Raw genomic sequence first — 18,174 nt, 5'->3', positions numbered from 1 at the left:
GAACTCTGGGCCTGGGCGCTGTCTCTTAGCTCTTCAGCTCATGCTAGCGCTCTACCACTTGAGCCACAGAGCCTCTTCTGGCTTTTTTTTTTCTGCTTATGTGGTGCTGAGGAATCGAACCCAAGGCCTCATGCATGCAAGGCATGCACTGTACCACTGAGCCACCTTCCCAGCCCTGCCTGGTTTTTCTTTAGCTGAGTTTTGGGAGAAGTCATGCAGGCTGCCTCTTCTGTTTTATGAGGTTGCTGTTTCCACCCTGTGGCACTCAGCCCAGCTTGGGCTGATGCTGGCTCCAAGAGTGACTTGGGGTGGGGCCTGGCACAGTGCCTGGGTCCAGCGTATAAAAGAACTCAAGAGCAGCGAAGACAAAGTGGAGCTCAGACACCTCAACTCTAGCCATGGGGGGCTTCCTCTCCCTGAGCCTCTTCCGCCTGGGCCTATGGGCTTTTGTAGCGATCTTGCTCATCAGTCTTTTCAAGCTTCTTCGTTTACTACTTCGAAGGCAGAAGTTGGCCAGGGCTTTGGACAGCTTCCCAGGACCCCCAACCCATTGGCTTTTTGGGCATGCTCATGAGGTATGTGGAGGGGGTTGGGGAGGGAGCCAGTTTCTTCTTTCCTTTGGAGAATCAGGCCTAATCTCCTAGGGGCAGGAGATGATATACTTACTGGGAACAGTGTTTCTTAGTGTGCTTTCCCTCACTCCTACCTTTCAAGCTATGCTAGAAATCCTGAGCACTTCAAAGATGGAGCCCCAGAAGGCCATACTGGAGCTGTCTGAGCAAACCCTTTACTCCAGCTGTCCCTTCTCCTGCCCCAGGAGAACATGGAGAGTCTGGAAAACAGCCTAGCTCTGGCCCTCCTAGCTGGAGGGCTCTTGCTTGGCAGAAAGAGAAGGGCCTGGAAGAATCAGAGAGGTGCTTTTGAGTACAACAAAGGTTTCCTGGGAAACCATCTGGCACCATCTGAATACCATTGCATTCCTCCAGGGCTTGACACCTTTGCTGTGGTTTGAGTCTACACTAGAACCTGAGAAATTGGAAGGGCAAGGTGGGTTGTTTCCCTAATGTAAGGAGGAAGATTTTGAGATTCCAAGTCAGTGAAGGGCTTACTTAACTCCATGTGGTTAGTAGACCAGAGGTCAAGTCAAAGTCAGACCCAGAAATTCTGCATTTTGTTTTAGAAGATAACCAGATATTAAAAAGCCATTACAAGTTGATTTCTACACCTGGTAAGGATGGATGTGGGATGTGGAAGAGCTGTCCATCAAAACTAACTTCTTTTCTTGTTCTAAGATTACAGTCTGGAAGCCCTGGTAGCTTGTACCCCTCACCCTACTCAATTTTTGGAGTACCTTCCTGTAAGGCAGGGACATGTCCTATTCTAGGAGCTACTCTGATATACTGTAGGAGTTCATGGTAGACCTAATCTAATCTCTGTGTGTGTGTGTGTGTGTGTGTGTGTGTGTGTGTGTGTATGTGTGTGTGTATGTGTGTGTGTGTGTATGTGTGTGTGTAAGGGGGAATGCTAGTTTCTAGTCTAAGGTAAGTTGATCCTGGAGATATCTGGGGCTCTTCTCTGGCCTTGCCCATCTCTGCAAGAGTCTCCTTGATTTTGTGTTGGATTCTAAAGACTCTTGTTCATTTTATCCACTTTTTCTTTTTTTTTTTTGTCTTTTCTTTTTTGGTACTGGGGATCGAACCCAGGACGTTGCACTTGCTAGGCAAGCGCTTTGCCACTGAGCTATATCCCAGCTCTTATTCACTTTTTCTTATCAGAGAAGTCATTCCCCCTTTGTATTTTCACTTCCTTATTGATCAAATTTCTAGGTTAGAAAAGTATCTATAGAATGGGATAAAGTGTAGAGATTTAGCAAACCACTGGGCAGACAGATACCAAATCTGACATCACTATAAGGAATTCCTAAGGCAAAATAACCTGAGATCTTTGCTTTCTTTGGTTCCTTGCTTCCAAATCAAACCCTGTCTTTGATTCTCCTTTTTCCAAGCAACTAGCATTGTCTTATCAACAGCTCTACAAAAGGTAAAACAGAGGGAATTGGAAAGAGTACAAATAGGAGGCAGAGGCCAGTGGGAAGGGCAAGTAGGGAGCTGGGACCAGGGTGGAATACGAACATGAGGTAGGGGCCAGGGTGGAGGCAATCCAGGCGGATGGATTGAGCCATGGGGAAGAATGAGTGGTAGAGTAGACCAGGTACTGACACAGTGAGAATAGGAGAGGAAGGAGATATCAAAGCCAATGCCACAAATGTGAGGGGGTCTCTGAGGTCCCTTTCATCTACTAGGAAGAGGAGATAAAGATTGCTTTTGACCTTTTTAAAACTGAGGCATCAATACAGCTGGATCAGAGCAGAATGTGTCAATGCCACATGAAGACAAAAAACAACTCTGTGAGTCACAAGGATAGAATTTGGAGGATTTTGAGCAAAAGGAAAGAATTTTTCTGTGTTTCTAGTAGAACACATGGGGCACTGAGGCCCAGCAAGAGAAGGTTAGGGAGATGGCAGCACCCATCCAGGGATCAGGCATGGAAGCCTCTGGTATTGGCTTTGGGGAGTTTTATAGCAGGAACTTCCTTTTGGGACCTGCCGCCTTTGATTCTCTTAGCTCTGCTTTACTAATTCCAATGTAGTTGCTTGGCAGGCCTGCAGTGGGGAAGGCCAGCCTCCATAGGATGTATCTCTTGATATCACTATAAACCAAGGAGAAAATCACCTCTGTTTCTAGGTAGTTTTGAGATGGGTGGTGATTCTATTCCCTAGGAAAGGAGGAAGAGAAGACTTAGGGGGCAAACATAATGTGTATAAACACATATATGAGCCCTGGAGGATATGGTATAGATGAGTGTGTAGGGGGGAGGTTGTTGACATTTGGGGGGCCCAGGAAGAAAGATCTCTTGGAAAAAGCTGTCCAGTGAGGAAGGTAGGTAACAAAAGCTGGCACAGGAGAAGGTGAAGAGCCTCCAGGGAGAAAATTCTAGTATGGGAAGATGCTAAGGGTGAGACCTAGAGGAACATCATTTTTCCAGAACACACAACGGGAAAGGAACTACAGAGGATGACATCAAGAGTCAGAAGGAGAGCAAGGAGTTGCCCAGGGCACAGCAGCTGTCAGTTGCCAAGGCTTAACACCAGAGAAGGGGGTATGCACCTCAATGGAAGCACGTGGGGGCAATCGAGGGCTGAAGTACTGAGGTAGGAAGAACTCCTTTGAGAACTTAGGTTACAAGCCAGTGGTGGTACGCAACTGGAACCCTAGCAATTGCCAGGCAAGAACCATGATCAAAATAGGCAATTCCAGGATAGCCTGGGCTACATAGTGTAACCATCTTTAAAAAAATGAAATAGTTGCTGGGTGCTGGCGGCTGATGCCTGTAGTCCTAGCTACTCAGGAGGCTAAGATCTGAGGATCACAGTTCAAAGCCAGCCCGGGCAGGAAAGTCTGTGAGACTCTGATCTCCAATAAACTACTAGAAAACCAGAAGTGATGCTGTGGCTTAAGCGGTAGAGCGCTTGCCTTGAGCTGAAGAGCGCAGGGACAGTGCCCAAGACCAGAGTTCAAGCCCCATGACCGACCAAAAAAAAAAAAAAAAAGAAATAGTTATTCTGAAGGGAGGGAAAACCAGGTGTTAGCTAAACTTGAAGGAGCTGAACCAAAGAAGTTCTGCTTTTAAAATTTTTTCTTTCTATTACTTGTAACAGACATGTTTTAAATGCAGATAGGAAGGAGTTACTAAAGAGGGTGAGATCTGAGAGGGGTAAAAGGGAGAGAGGGAGGTAGGTTGGCCTTGAGCACTTGTGGAAGCCTTCTTTACATGGAACAGGAAGGCAGATCTTGGGTTCATTCACCCAAAGAGGTTGACGAGTCCTTTTGCTCCTTCCAGTGGGCTATATAGGTTCTTTCTGTGACTTATATGGTCATATACATTGATATGTATGTTTGTGTCTGTAAGAGAAGATGGGAAAAAAGTCACTTGTCTGTCACTAGAGTGGAGAGTAAGCCACTTCTCTGTTCCTTGGGGACATTATGCATTCCATCCTCTCTCTTTAGGCTTTCTGCTCGACCCTGTAGTCGAATCTCTGATATGTTTGTGTAAGTGATACTTCAGTGATTTTGTCGGTTCTCTTATTGTTCTTGACTGGTTCTTTCTGGTAGGTATTTCTAACGTTTAAGCTTTAAAATCTTGATGCTGGCTTGCTCTCTCTCTCTCTCTCTCTCTCTCTCTCTCTTTCTCTCTCTCTCTCTCACACACATACACACAGATACACACAGATACACATACACAGACACAGACATACACACATACACACTCTGCTGTGATAATTTTGTAGTTAGAGGAGTAGGCATGATGGGAGGACATTGAAACTATGGCATACAAAGGCCCCTAGGGGAGTCCATCTTGGAGGAGAGCAAAAAGGGCTGATTTCTGCAGTATTTCTCTAGATAACAAGCCAAAGTGTCTCCAGAGAACAGAGCAGAGACTCATTGGAAAGATACCAGGCAGCTGGCTTTCAGTCCCATGATGAAGAAATCTTGTTTAGAATGTGGACAATCCAAAGAAGGCTGTTTTGAAAAGTGGTTTCTTAGCTGGGCACCAGTGGTTCATGCCTGTAATCCTAGCTACTCAGGATGCTGAGATATGAGGATCAGGGCTCAAAGCCAGCCAGGGCAAGAAAGTCCCTGAGATTCTTATTTCCAATTAACCATCAGAAACCAGAAGTGGTACTGTGGCTCAAGTGGTACAGCACTAGCCTTGAGGTGGAGAGCCGAGGGACAGTGCCCAAGCCCAGAGTTCAAGCACCATAACTGACCAGAAAAAAGAAAAAGAGAAGAAATAAAAGTGGTTTATTTTCTCCTCCTTCTCTTCTTCTTCCTCCTCCTCCTCCTCCTCCTCCTCCTCCTCCTTCTCCTCCTCCTCCTCCTTCTCCTCCTTCTCTTCCTCCTCCTCCTCCTCCTCCTTCTTTTTTTGGTCGGTTGTGGGGCTTGAACTCTGGGCCTGAGCACTGTCCCTCAGCTCTTCAGCTCATGGTGAGCAGTCTACCACTTGAGCCACAGTGCCCCTTCCGGTTTTCTGAGTGGCTTATTGGAGATAAGAGTCTCATGGACTTTTCCTGCCTGGGCTGACTTTGAACTGTGATCCTCAGATCTCAGCCTCCTGAGTAGCTAGGATTATAGGCGTGAGCCACCAGTGCCAGCTAAAAAGTGGTTTCTTATAGTTAGAGGTGTCTAGGATCCTGGAGGGAAGGATTTTCATGTTGTGGAGGTGGTGGGCCAGACATCCTGGTACTAGGAACCTGAGTATAACATGATCTCCTTTCAGGGACCCCATTATGGTAGAGAAAAGAAAATCTCTTTCTTCTTCCCTCCTCAAATGTTTGTTTTTCTAAATGTCCAACTTTGCAAGCTGATGGATTTATGTTCTTGAGCAGTCCTGGGAAAGTTGTAGCTGCAGCAGACTGTAGAAGCAGCCACACTTCAGGTCAACTGTTCCAAGGCCTGTCCAGTCTTGTTGACAGGAAGGACAGCAGGAAGGGCTTCAGTCAGTACCTCTGACCTATCCCAACTCATGTGGGAAAGTGGCTTCACTCTTCCTACCCATAAAGAGAGGTCGTGGTTCAACTAGACAACATAACATCCCTTTATTATCTGATTCTTGGAGCAAAACTCACTCAGACTCTTGGATAGTAAGAACATCCTGTTGCTTATCCCTAGCAGGGTAAACAAAGAGTATAAATGAGAGGATAACAGGGGTGGGGTGGAGAGCTCAGATCAGTGAATTATTTCCATTCTTTGCTTTCCCACTGCTTCCTTCCTTCTGGAGAAAAACAAGCTGGTCCAGACCTTAGGGCATCCGAGGACAAATCTGAGGCATCCTGTTGTGTAACCCATAGGCTCTGGGCCACAGTCACGTGTCCCCTAGAAGGATGACCTCCCAGTTCTCTCAGAGGGGCTGCAGCTCTGTAGCAGTGAGGTCAAGTGTTGTCTTCACTGCCACCATGTTCTTGGGACAGTCAGGGCACATAGGAAAAATCTAGGCATAGGGAGGCTGTGGCAGGCTGTTTGTTTTCCAAGATCAGTGTTAGTATGAGGTCAGGGTCTCCTGTCATTTTGCAGGAAATGCTGCAAAAAAGCAAGGACATGACTGGTGAAGAGGGAAGTAAGGCTCAGATAAACCAGAACAGCCAAAGGTTCCTTCCCACTCTGAGATTTTAAGGTGCTGGTTTTATTGTGACTTGGGAGAGATGGAGGGAGGAGGAGTGACAAAGGTGATCAGAAAGTTGGTAAGGAAAATCCAAGAGGACCCATAGATAATACAGAAGTGAGTATTTCCATGGATACCAGTTAGAAAGAAAGCAAGGACACCAGAAGTTTCCATCTTCCCTGTGGGGTAACATGATTTTTATCACTTTGTCTTATTTTGACATTGCCTGCCTAAGGACAATGAAAACTCTTATAATCTCCTTGGCTTGAATGAGAGATGAATCTATGGGGGAGTTTCCACCAAACTATACAGAGATCCTGGGAGGACAAGAACCCAAAGACAAAGCTAGTAGCTGGAGACCAAAGAAAGGCCAATCTCCAGGGCTCCTGAGGTTGGTGGCTTGGATATAGAGCGGTGGCTGTGGGGTTGGGGTGGGCACTGAAGCAGAACTGTTCAGGAAAGGGGTACAGGAAGAAGGAGAGAAGTTCAAGGGCTTGCCTGGGCACCACCTACCCTTTCTTGCCCAGGGACCTGGGGCCTGGATGGTGACATTGGGTTACTGAGTTCTTCTGGCCTTCTGTTACCATTTCAGATCCAGCAAACAGGGAGCCTGGACAAGGTGGTATCCTGGGCTCACCAGTTCCCATATGCCCACTCACTCTGGCTTGGACAATTTATTGGCTTCCTGAACATCTATGAACCTGACTATGCCAAAGCTGTGTACAGTCGTGGGGGTGAGGTGTTCCAAGGAGAGGGTGGGGGGCTTTCTGAGAGCACACCACTCAGGGCACAATGTGGGGAGGAGTCCAGGGACTATATCCAAAGTCTAGGAAGGGGATGCCCAGTTTCCCACCCCAGTCTCTTCTGGGAAGAACCTAGTTCCGCTGAACCATTTCTCTTCTGCAGACCCCAAGGCCCCAGATGTGTATGACTTCTTCCTCCAGTGGATTGGTAAGCACCTTGCTTTCCCTACCCTTCCCTTTAAACCCTTATGCTGGATGACCAGAGTCCTTCCCTGCCCTGTCCCAGTCAGTCAGTCATCTTATCAGGTGGACAACTTATCTGGTTCCCATGTGTTGGTCCCTATTTAAGATTAACTTCTCTGTAGGGAGACAAGGGGGAAAGGAGAGCTCTTGGCTGGCAGGGGAAGTATGACCAAGCACATTCCTTGCTGAGCCTTCATCTTCCCTCCCTTCCAGGCAGGTGCTCCGGGGACTTAGTGGAAGTAAAGAATGGCTTCATGAAGGAGGCAGTTGTTCTTACAGGAGATTTTGATAAGTGGTGCCGTCCAGGACAAGAGCATGGAAAGCTGTGGTGCTAGGACCAGAGGCTAAGAAAAGTCTGTGTGGTTGGAAGGCAGACTTTTAATTTGGAGATGAGGTTGAGCAGGTAGGAATTGGTATCAGGCTAGTTAGTATTGTGGATTGATGTTGAAGATGAATAGGAGTCAATGAGTATTCTAAAGCTGAGGTGTACATTTTCCCAAAGTCTTTCTTTCTTTCTTTCTTTCTTTTTTTTTTTTTTTGGTCTGGTCGTGGGGCCTGAACTCTGGGCCTGGGACGCTGTACCTCAGCTCTTCAGCTTGAGGCTAGCGCTCTACCACTTGAGCCACAGCACCACTTCTGGCTTTTTTCTTTTTTGCTTTTGTGGTGCTGAGGAATTGAACCTAGGGCCTCAGGCATGCAGGGTAAGCACTCTACCACTGAGCCACCTTCCCAGCCCCAGTCCAAAGTTTTTCTTTTACTCATGATCTCCAAGGCATCCACAGCAGCTCTCTGTGAGCTAAGAAAGAATGAGGCAAGAGGAAGAAAATGGTCTCAAATAATGCAAGAAAAAAATTTTCTTGGTAGATTTCAGTGCGTCTTGTTTTCACTATAACTAGGAAGGAGAGAGTAAAAGGAAAGACATATAGATTTAGGAAAATGAGAGGCAAATTTTGAAGACAGAAGTACATTTCCATCGCTGTGTACTGTGTATGTGTATAGGGTCAGGAGTTCAGGGTCCTTCCTCAAGCCATGAAGCTGTAACCTCCATCTCAGCAGTTGAAAGTTGAGGCCCAGGAAGCTTTCCTTCTACCTTACTGTCCCTAGCAGCAAATAATCTTGTGACTGAGTCTAGTGTCATCTAACACAAGGTGCTGTAGGTGCAACTGACTGGCAGTCATTGAGGAATCCATGCCAAGGACAAAGTTTACTCCCCAAGAACTATTGCCTGGGCATGGGGCCTCTGAGAGCAATACTTAGTCTTTTAGTGGCTTACTCCTGCAGAGGTCTGGGTTCAGGGAAGGGCGATAGGCCTGCTTGGTCTAATCCTGCCAGGATTAGTGCAGGAATGCCTGGACTCCCCAGTCCTTTCATCCCTTTTCTCTTCCCCCTTCCCAGGGAGAGGCCTGCTGGTTCTGGATGGGCCCAAATGGTTCCAACACCGTAAGCTGCTTACACCTGGTTTCCATTATGATGTACTGAAGCCTTATGTGGCTGTGTTCGCTGACTCCACACGCGCCATGCTGGTGAGCTCCCTGTGGCAGGTTCCTGGAGCTGTAGGCTGTAGGACCAGCCCTCTCTGTACCCTCCTTTTGCCCTGGATGAGGGCAGAAGCTGCTCTGTCCAGGGGAGGATCCCTGAGGCCCTGCACACACACATTCTGCTTGTAACAGCAGCGCCCAAGTTCTGCTATGTGACTCCCTGATGCAAACCAGGCTGATTGTACTGAAGTTCCCAGTGCCCAGTCAGCTCTGCTCCTTGTCTCTACCAGGAGGCCTGCCTCTCTTTCTTGCCCTACTAAAAGGTCTTGAGAATCTTCAATAAGTCTCCTAATAGAGCAGAATTTGAGTGCTGCTTATAGTTGAGAGCTTTTCATATTTAAAAAGTATCTTCTTTTTATTCTCTGGCTCTCACAACTGCTCACACTCATCTCTGAGAGGAATGTCAGGTCAGGACTGGAGAATTCTAGAAGTTACCTAAACTAGTCTTTCCTTTTGCAGGAAACTCCTTCCCAGCATTACTGCGGGCTCAATTGACACACATGCTATGCTGGGGAGCTCACCATCTCTGGGTCCTACTCTTCCTTACAGGCTAGCCTGTCTGGGAGAAAGTACCAACAGATTGCATAAAATCTTCCTCCTAGTCCTGTCATCTGAACCTGCCTCTCCTACAGGCTGCCAAAGTCCACATTTCACAAGATGGAGGGCAGGACTGGGAAGAGGCACTCAGTGTTGATAGACTTTAGCAGTCCTGGAGTACAATGGAGGGTGTCTAGTGCAGCTGGTCTCCATATTGTCTCCTATCTTTGGGCTCTAGGACAAATGGGAAAAAAAGGCTCGGGAGGATAGAAGCTTCGACATCTTCTGTGATGTGGGTCACATGGCTCTGGACTCACTCATGAAGTGCACATTTGGCAAAGGACACAGCGGCCTGGACCACAGGTCAGGGGCACCTCAGACTGACACCCCCAGCCTAGGTCTCAGAAGGGGGAGATAGAAGGGCTCCTTGTTGTAAAGGAGATAGGGATCTGCCCTCACCCTCCTAGCTCTTACTTGAGGTAGGGAGCCACATTTGGTGTGGGTGAGGAGGTTGAGGGGTGGGAAGAGGAGGATCAGGAACCCTCTCCTGCTGTGGTTGCATGGGATTCCTGGATGGGAGCTTCTCAGGAGTGTTTTCAGTCAATGCCTGAATTTCCCCATCTTTCTGTCCAACATCTGTTGCACAGGGACAATGACTACTACCAGGCAGTCAGTAAACTTACACTGCTGATGCAGCAGCGCATCGATTCTTTCCACTATCACAATGACTTCATCTATTGGCTCACCCCACATGGCCGCCAATTTCTGAAGGCCTGCCAGACGGCCCACAACCATACAGGTGAATCTTTCCCATAAGAATCACCCCTAGGAAGTGTGGGGTTTTCCTTTGGGACTTTCTGTGCCTTGCCCACTATAGAATCTCAGTTCCTCTTAGAGCAGAGGATGATTCCTACACAATGACATTGTGTTCCTGGCCTAGACGAAGTCATCAGGAAGCGGAAGGAAGCTCTGCAGAATGAAAAGGAGCAGGAAAAGATCCAGCAACGGAGGCACCTGGACTTCCTGGACATTCTCCTAGGCGCTCGGGTGAGTGTATGTGATGTATTTCACCTAAATGTTGGTCTCAGAAGATTCTTCAGACCATCCTCCTGGGAGAGGTCTACTGCCCAACACAAGTGGCTGACAGTCTTTCTTTTTTCCCCAGCATGGAATGGCTTCTTGTCCTATGACATGTGTCAGCGAGGGTTCAGAACTGCAGGGTGTATGGCTAGTAGTCTGTGGCTTAAAGAGGAAGCCTGGATCATGACATGGTAGCAACCTGGAGACATCTATATATTTCTAAGACCCCCTCCTTTGGCCCCCCCCCCCAAATTTTTTTTGGCCCTGTAGAATCTTGGAATTCTGTAAACTTACTGAGTGCTTCTTCCCCCATAGTAGTTCCTGTGCTAGGATGCAGAGGTTGGAAAGCACTCCAGGTGTTGATAGTCAAGTGGAAGGAAAAGTAGGCGGATATTGCAAAGATGCCTCTCTCTGCCAGGTGGTAGTCTGTTGCTGAGTAAGCAAAGCTCACGTTGGAGCTGTGAAAAGTCTTAGGCCATTTGGCCAGAAGGTCAAGGAGGACTTCCTAGAGTAAGATGCATCTAAGTTGGACTTGGAAGAAAGACAGGAATCTGGGAGAAGGTCTTAACCCCTGACCTCCCAATCTGCTGAGCAGCCTTCACTCTGGCTTTCAGTCTTGCATTTGACAGCTATTGCTCTGAGTTCTTGTGGCACCCACCTTAAAGGCTTTGAGCTGCCCTCTTGTGCTTTAATTCAGGATGAAAGTGGGATCACACTGTCAGACGCAGACCTCCGTGCTGAGGTGGACACATTCATGTTTGAAGGCCATGACACCACCAGCAGCGGTATCTCCTGGTTCCTCTACTGCATGGCCCTCTACCCCGAGCACCAGGAGCGCTGTCGGGATGAGGTCCGTGAGATCCTAGGGGACAAGGACTCCTTCCAGTGGTGAGTGAGGCTGAAGATGGACCTTCACCCTCTCAGCCAGGGAGAGGGCTAGGCCCGTCCTGTACCATCTGAGAATGACACAGCCATCTGGGAAATGGCAGCTGCTATCTTCATCCCTCCTGGGGGAGGGCTGTGTATGGGTGTATCCCTGAGCCTATTTTCCCCAAATGGAGTCTTTCTCACATAGAGAGGCATTTGCCTTCTGGGAAGGGAGCACTGGGAGAGAAAGAGGAGGAAATTGGGTATGGACAGAGATAAGACAACTAGGGGAGGGCCAGTCCCTTGCCACCTGCCTTGGGTACACAACTGTCAAACTCTACAACTCTTCCTGGTGAAGGAGAAAAGACTATTTCCAAACTCCATCACTTGAAAACTTTCCATTGTTCTTTTGTTTCTTGGCTCATGACTGAATTCTTGAATGCCAAGCAAATTGACCTCTCTTTGTTGCCTAATCCCTGGGAATTTCTTACATGTTCCCTCACCCTCTGACCCTTAAGGCCTTCGCATCCTGTCAGGCTTCTCTCCTGTGCTGCCTGTGCTGCCGCCAGGTGGGGACAAGGCACATCACAGAGGTGCAGAAAAGGCTCAGCCAATGGTGGAATTTAAAATTTACTCTAAGGGGGTGGAGTCTCCATTACTTACTTTTTAATTGGTGGAATGTTGGAAACCTTCCAGGGTATACAGCCCTGTGCCACGTGCTATGTGGGATGCAGCTGGGAAAAGAAGGAGGAGCCATAACTAGAAAGCCATAGCAAACCACAGAAAGGAGTAAGACTGATTGGCTTGGAAGTTGAGAACAAGGGATCAGAAGGAGTGGGGCTTGAATTAACTTTTTAAGGTGGATTAAAACCTCTGGAAGAGCCAGGAGCCAGTGGCTCATGCCTATAATCCTAGCTACTCAGGAGACTGAAATCTGAGGATCACAGTCCAAAGCCAGCCTGGGCAGGAAAGTCCATGAGACTTTTATCTCCAGTTAACCACTAGAAAACCAGAAGTGGCACTGTGGCTCAAGTGGTAGAGCACTAGCCATGAGCTGAATAGCTGAGGGACAGTGCCCAGGCCCAGAGTTCAAGCCCCACAACCGACCAAAAACCAAAAAAAACAGAAACAAAAACAAAGAAAAATGCAGGAAGAAACAACTAGGTAATAATGTGAACAAAGATGATCAGGGAGTTAAACATTTTTTCTTTTCTTTTTTAAATTATCTTTAAGTAGTTTTACAAAGAAGTTCCCATTCTACAAAACAGTATATGAGTACAAAGTGTCTGACAACATTGTCACCCAACTCTCTTAACCCATCCCTTCTCTCACTTTTTTTCTTTAATTGAGATTAGGTGATTACATAAATTTCACATATTTCACAGTATTGTGGAATAGTGATACTTAGAGTCACAAACAACATTTTCTTTTATTAAATGATTTTATTGTTCTCTCCTTCTCCTTCTCCTCCTTCTCCTTCTCCTTCTCCTTCTCCTTCTCCTTCTTCTTTTTGGTGATTGTGGGGCTTGAACTCAAGGTATGGGTGCACTGTCCCTGAGCTCTTTTTTTGCTCAAGGCTAGTGCTCTACCACTTTGAGCCACAGCTACAGTTCTGTTTTTTTAACTGGTTAATTAGAGAGAAGAGTCTCACAGGGACTTTCTGCCTGGGCTGGCTTTGAACCATGATCCTTAGCCCTCAGCCTCCTGGGTAGCTAGGATTACAGGTGTGAGCCACCATTGTCTACTGTGAGAAAATTTCTTTTTGGACAGTGTCACCCCTTCTTTTGCTCTTTCTCCAAGTTTTTCCCTCCCTTCCTTGCCCAAAAATTGTATAGCTCATTTTCATCTGAGTACTACTCATACAGCTGTTTACCCTTTGTCTCTCCATTTCTTTGCCCCCTGTTCCTGCCCTCCAAGAGAGTTAAACATTTTTTTTTTTTTGTCGGTCGTGGGGCTTGAACTCTGGGCCTAGCTCAAGGTGAGCGCTCTACCACTTGAGCTACAGCGCCACTTCTGGTTTTCTGGTGGTTTATTGGAGATAGGAGTCTCACGGTCTCTCCTGCCCAGGCTGGCTTTGAACCGCGATCCTCAGATCTCAGCCTCCTGAGTAGCTAGGATTACAGGCATGAGCCACCAGCGCCCAGCTGAGTTAAACATTTTTTTTAAACTTTCCACTTAACTCTATCTAAAACTTGAAGCAAATTCAAGGACACTTAGTCAAATGAAATGTCAGGACTAACGTTACTCATTTTCTCTGGGTCTGCAAGAGGCCCCCATAGCCGTGGCTGAGCTGGAAAAAAGATGGCCGCAGCTATGTGGCAGAATTTGGCTCAGCTCATGAATTCCAGTGGCTCTCATAAACATCTGGCGGGCAAGTATTGCCAGATCCTAGAAAAAGCTATTCAGTTATCTGGAGCAGAACAACTAGAATCTTTGAAAGCTTTTGTGGAAGCAATAGTAAATGAGAATGTCAGTCTTGTCATCTCACGACAGTTGCTAACTGATTTCTGCACACATGTCCCTACCCTGCCTAACAGCACAGCCAAAGAAACCTATCATTTCACCTTGGAAAAGATCCAGCCTAGGGTCATTTCATTTGAGGAGCAGGTTGCTTCCACAAGACAGCATCTTGCATCTATATATGAGAAAGAAGAAGATTGGAGAAATGCAGCCCAAGTGTTGGTGGGAATTCCTTTGGAAACAGGACAAAAACAGTACAATGTAGATTATAAACTGGAGACTTACCTGAAGATTGCTAGGCTATATCTGGAGGATGATGATCCTGTTCAGGCAGAGGCTTACATAAATCGAGCATGATTGCTTCAGAATGAATCAACCAATGAACAGTTGCAGATACATTATAAAGTATGTTATGCACATGTTCTTGATTATAGAAGAAAATTCATTGAAGCTGCTCAAAGGTACAATGAGCTCTCTTACAAGACAATAGTCCATGAAAGTGAAAGACTAGAGGACTTAAAACATGCTTTGCACTGTACCATCTTAGCATCAGCAGGACAGCAGCGTTCTCAGATGCTGGCTACTCTGTTTAAGGATGAAAGGTGCCAGCAACTGGCTGCATATGGGATTCAAGAGAAAATGTACCTAGATAGGATCATCAGAGGAAACCAACTTCAAGAATTTGCTGCCATGCTGATGCCTCACCAGAAAGCAACTACAGCTGATGGTTCTAGTATCTTGGACAGACTGTTATTGAACACAATTTGTTGTCTGTAAGCAAACTATATAATAATATTACCTTTGAAGAACTTGGAGCTCTTTTAGAGATAACTGCTGCTAAAGCAGAAAAAAATAGCATCTCAAATGATAACAGAAGGACATATGAATGGATTTATTGATCAGATTGATGAAATAGTTCATTTTGAAACCTGAGAAGCCCTGCCAACATGGGACAAACAGATCCAATCACTTTGTTTCCAAGTGAATAACTTTCTGGAGAAAACTAGACAGCACCAGAATGGACAGCACAAGTCATGGAGGCCCAGATGGCCCAGACCTCGAGGAACTTCTATGACACTACGTCCTTTACATGTTGTTCAGATTGTTTCCACTGTCCCTCTGAAGCATTTGCATCATGACCTTACACATTGAAGTCCCTTTTATGCTGGATTCCATTTAAAGAAGATAATAGAGCAAAAAGTCCAAGCATTTAAACATGTAGTTCCCATATATTCAGGGTCTGGTATCAAGCTAACTCAGATGTTTTGAAAGCTTTTTCTTTGAAATATCTGTGACTAAGAAGTTTGGGATTTGAGATAACTTTGTAGCCATGTAAAACTTAGGTGCTATGTGCCTCTCCAAATGTGGTTATTCTTATAAATGGAGAAATGAGCAAAATAAAAAAAAAAAGAAATGCCAGGATATTAGGAGGAAAAACTCAGAATTGGTGGCTCTGAAATTAGGTATTACATATGAGTTGCAGTTGAACCTCACATTAGGTCAAGGAGAAGTTTCTCTCTCTCTCTCTTCCTCTCTCTAACACACACACACACACACACACACACACACACACACACACACAGTTTATCATTGTTTTCCAAAACAAGTCTTTTTTTTAAAATTTAATTTAATTTTATTTGTGAACATACTGTACAGAGAAGTTACAATTACAAGGGCAGGATAATGCGTACATTTCTTACCAAGCATTGCAGCCTCCTCCTTTGTTTACCCTTCACATCCCTTCCCAGCCTCCCCTCTCCCCCCCAATCCCAATCCTTCTCCTTCCTCCCCTTCCCCCCCCCCCCACCGACGTTGTAAAGCTCGTTTCCAAAACAAGTCTTGAATCTTCAATCAGCATCAGCCCCTGTCCTTCCCAAACAAGATCCATAGTGGAAAAGAAGCAGAACCTAAAGAACTACTCTTTGGGGGCTTCCATAGGGTCCTGAGAGTCATGGAAGTAGAAAAGACCTTGTCTTGATGACTGGGTGAACATATGTCTCTTAGGTCTTGGTCCATCTCTCTAGTGTTGAAGATGGGGAGGGGACAGAGGCAAGTGGTTCCAGTTCACTGAGTCTTAGTGGTCACCCTTTGTCTTTTCTGGCTTGTGCCCATGGATTCCTGTGTTCCCCTGTCTTGGCTGACTGGTTGTGAGGTGGAGTTGGGTCAGAAGCTTGCCTTCTCCCAGGACTCCTCTGGTCCCTATTTGCAAGCATCCTGTGTTGTTGGCAGGGATGATCTGGGCAAGATGACCTACCTGACCATGTGCATCAAGGAGACCTTCCGCCTCTACCCACCTGTGCCTCAGGTATACCGGCAGCTCAACAAGCCGGTCACCTTTGTGGATGGCCGCTCTCTACCTGAAGGTGAGATAGGGTGGGGTTTGAGGTAGAATCAGAGTCTTATGGTGGATGCTCTCTGACATCCCCAGTGCTGTTGGTCAAAGAAGAGCTGTGGCTTTGTGTTCAGAGGGCTCTGGTTCTAAGTCCTGGATCTACAACATCTGAGTCAATTCCTTTACCCTAAACCTCTTTGTTCTTTTATGAAATGGTAGTAAGAAGAGTGAGAACCTACGTTCTAGAATTGTGGTCAAGATGAAAGAGACAATGGTCATCAAGGCTATCATTTACCAACATGAACATCAACTCCATGGGGGGTGATTGACACTGACTATGAGGCTGTGTAGTATGCAACATGTACAATTATACATAGTGGCTTTACAAAGAGTGTCTCAGGCCTGTACCTAGCCTGTACCTAGTCAACACCCAGTAACCGCTAGATTTTAACATCATGATTTTATGAATAATAACTTCCCAAAAGTTAGTTAATTGAAAATGGAAGGGCTATAACCATCCCTGTTTGTCCCATTTTGTTGTAGGGTGAGATCCCCTCTTCTTTTCCTTCATTCTACAAAAGTCTGTGACAGGTGCTGTGCTCAGTGCTGGGCCTATAGGGCCTAGGCATAGTACATTGCTGAGTGTAGTGAGATGTAAGTGAGGGAGACACTCAAGGATGTGTGAAGGTGGGCCTGGCTGCTCAGGACCTCTGGTCACAAAGCTCCTGTTTTGCCTGCAGGCAGCCTGATCTCTCTGCACATCTATGCTCTCCATAGGAACAGCTCGGTGTGGCCTGACCCTGAGGTACTCCATGTCTGGGAGGTCAGGCAGGGTGGGCTCTTTGGAGGTCATGCCAAGACCTGGTAAGAATTTAATCAAGGTCTGTCTTCTTAGGTCTTTGACCCCCTGCGCTTTTCACCAGAGAATGTGACTGGACGCCACCCCTATGCTTTCATGCCTTTTTCTGCTGGTCCTAGGTAAGAAGAGGCCCAGACCCTCCACACCCTCCTAAGGAAGGGCGGAGGACACTATGGGGGGGAAGCATCATTATGGGGTGCTCTGTGGTAAGGGGACCATGCTAGGTCCTTATTCCATTCCTGCTCCTGGGAAGTAGGTGGGCTGGCACCTAGTCATGCCTCCACCATTTGATTTTGCTGGTTGTTTTGGAGATGGAGTATAGAGTACTTTTCTGCTTGGGCTGACCTTGAGCCATAATCCTCCAGAGCTAGGATTATAGTTGTGAGCCACTGGTGTCCAGTCTCAAGATCCAGTTCTTAAGCCCAGGCCAAGCAATGCATTAGTCACTTATAGATCTAAAAAGTTACTGGTTTTTGTTGATCATTAAAAGCACTGGATTTCCTCACTCTAGACCTCCCATAGTTTCATGCTTCTTTGTGTTGCTTGCAACAGGAACTGTATTGGGCAGCAGTTTGCCATGAATGAGATGAAGGTGGTCACAGCTCTCTGTTTGCTGCGCTTTGAGTTCTCTCTGGACTCCTCACGGCTGCCCATCAAGATGCCACAGCTGGTCCTGCGCTCCAAGAATGGTATACACCTCCATCTGAAGCCTCTGGGATCTAGGTCTGAGAAGTAGGCCTTAGAGAGCAAAGGCCAAGAAAGGCCAGGTTATTTTCCACTTCCTTGGGACTTCCCTCAGACTATATGAAGGGAATTATGGCTCTGTGGCATCAAGAGGCTTATAGTTTGGGAGGGGAGTGGGTACTGATGAACAGTGCCTTGTACACATGTCTATGTTATTCATGGAGTTTTAGAGCTCATTCATCCATTCCATAAACATTGGTGAACACTCACTTGCTTTGAGAAGCTTCCTATATCTCCTGTAATTTACAGTCTTTCCGAAATGAAGCAGAAATGTATCTTAGTGAATGGAATGAAAGTTTTCCCTTGGGAAGCACAGTTACCACCAGGTAGCCTATGAGAGAAGAATAGTGCTTTTCTCCTTATTGAGATACTTCTTTTTCCCCCTGTAAATTTATGCATTCTTCATATGCGTGTGTGTTTGGAATATAATGGGCATAAAGAAAAAAATAAGTCTAAACTGTACAGAATAAAGAATTCTCAAGCAAACCCTCATCAGCGAAGTCAAATGTTTCCCTAGAGTGTCTTCTGCCCCTCCTGGGATGGATTTTGGTG

The 18,174-nt window shown here is 46.5% G+C and overlaps 1 protein-coding gene and 1 pseudogene across 1 annotated transcript; both read left to right on the top strand.

Moving 5' to 3' along the window:
• Window positions 1-363: 363 nt before the first annotated feature.
• On the top strand, window positions 364-18,114 carry Cyp4b1 (cytochrome P450 family 4 subfamily B member 1). The gene is made up of 12 exons (XM_069987301.1): window positions 364-575; window positions 6,812-6,953; window positions 7,126-7,170; window positions 8,601-8,728; window positions 9,519-9,643; window positions 9,928-10,079; window positions 10,221-10,327; window positions 11,058-11,248; window positions 15,917-16,050; window positions 16,760-16,824; window positions 16,915-16,997; window positions 17,431-18,114. The coding sequence occupies exons 1-12, from the start codon at window positions 399-401 to the stop codon at window positions 17,612-17,614; spliced, it is 1,533 nt and encodes a 510-aa protein (XP_069843402.1). The 5' UTR covers window positions 364-398; the 3' UTR covers window positions 17,615-18,114.
• LOC138803377 (COP9 signalosome complex subunit 4 pseudogene) lies at window positions 13,411-15,440 on the top strand (annotated as a pseudogene).
• Window positions 18,115-18,174: the final 60 nt, after the last annotated feature.

Source organism: Dipodomys merriami, unplaced genomic scaffold (genome assembly GCF_024711535.1).
Source record: "Dipodomys merriami isolate MVZ:Mamm:240054 unplaced genomic scaffold, mDipMer1.0.p SCAF_34, whole genome shotgun sequence".
Classification (NCBI taxonomy): domain Eukaryota; kingdom Metazoa; phylum Chordata; class Mammalia; order Rodentia; family Heteromyidae; genus Dipodomys; species Dipodomys merriami.
This window is presented reverse-complemented; position numbering and strand designations above follow the sequence as displayed.

Excerpts from the sequence above, each read along its gene's own strand:
- Cyp4b1 (XM_069987301.1), top strand. The coding sequence starts at position 399 with ATGGGGGGCTTCCTCTCCCTGAGCCTCTTCCGCCTGGGCCTATGGGCT. Across the intron at positions 16,051-16,759 it reads TGGCCGCTCTCTACCTGAAG|GCAGCCTGATCTCTCTGCAC; the intron begins GTGAGATAGGGT and ends TTTTGCCTGCAG. Across the intron at positions 16,825-16,914 it reads CGGTGTGGCCTGACCCTGAG|GTCTTTGACCCCCTGCGCTT; the intron begins GTACTCCATGTC and ends CTGTCTTCTTAG.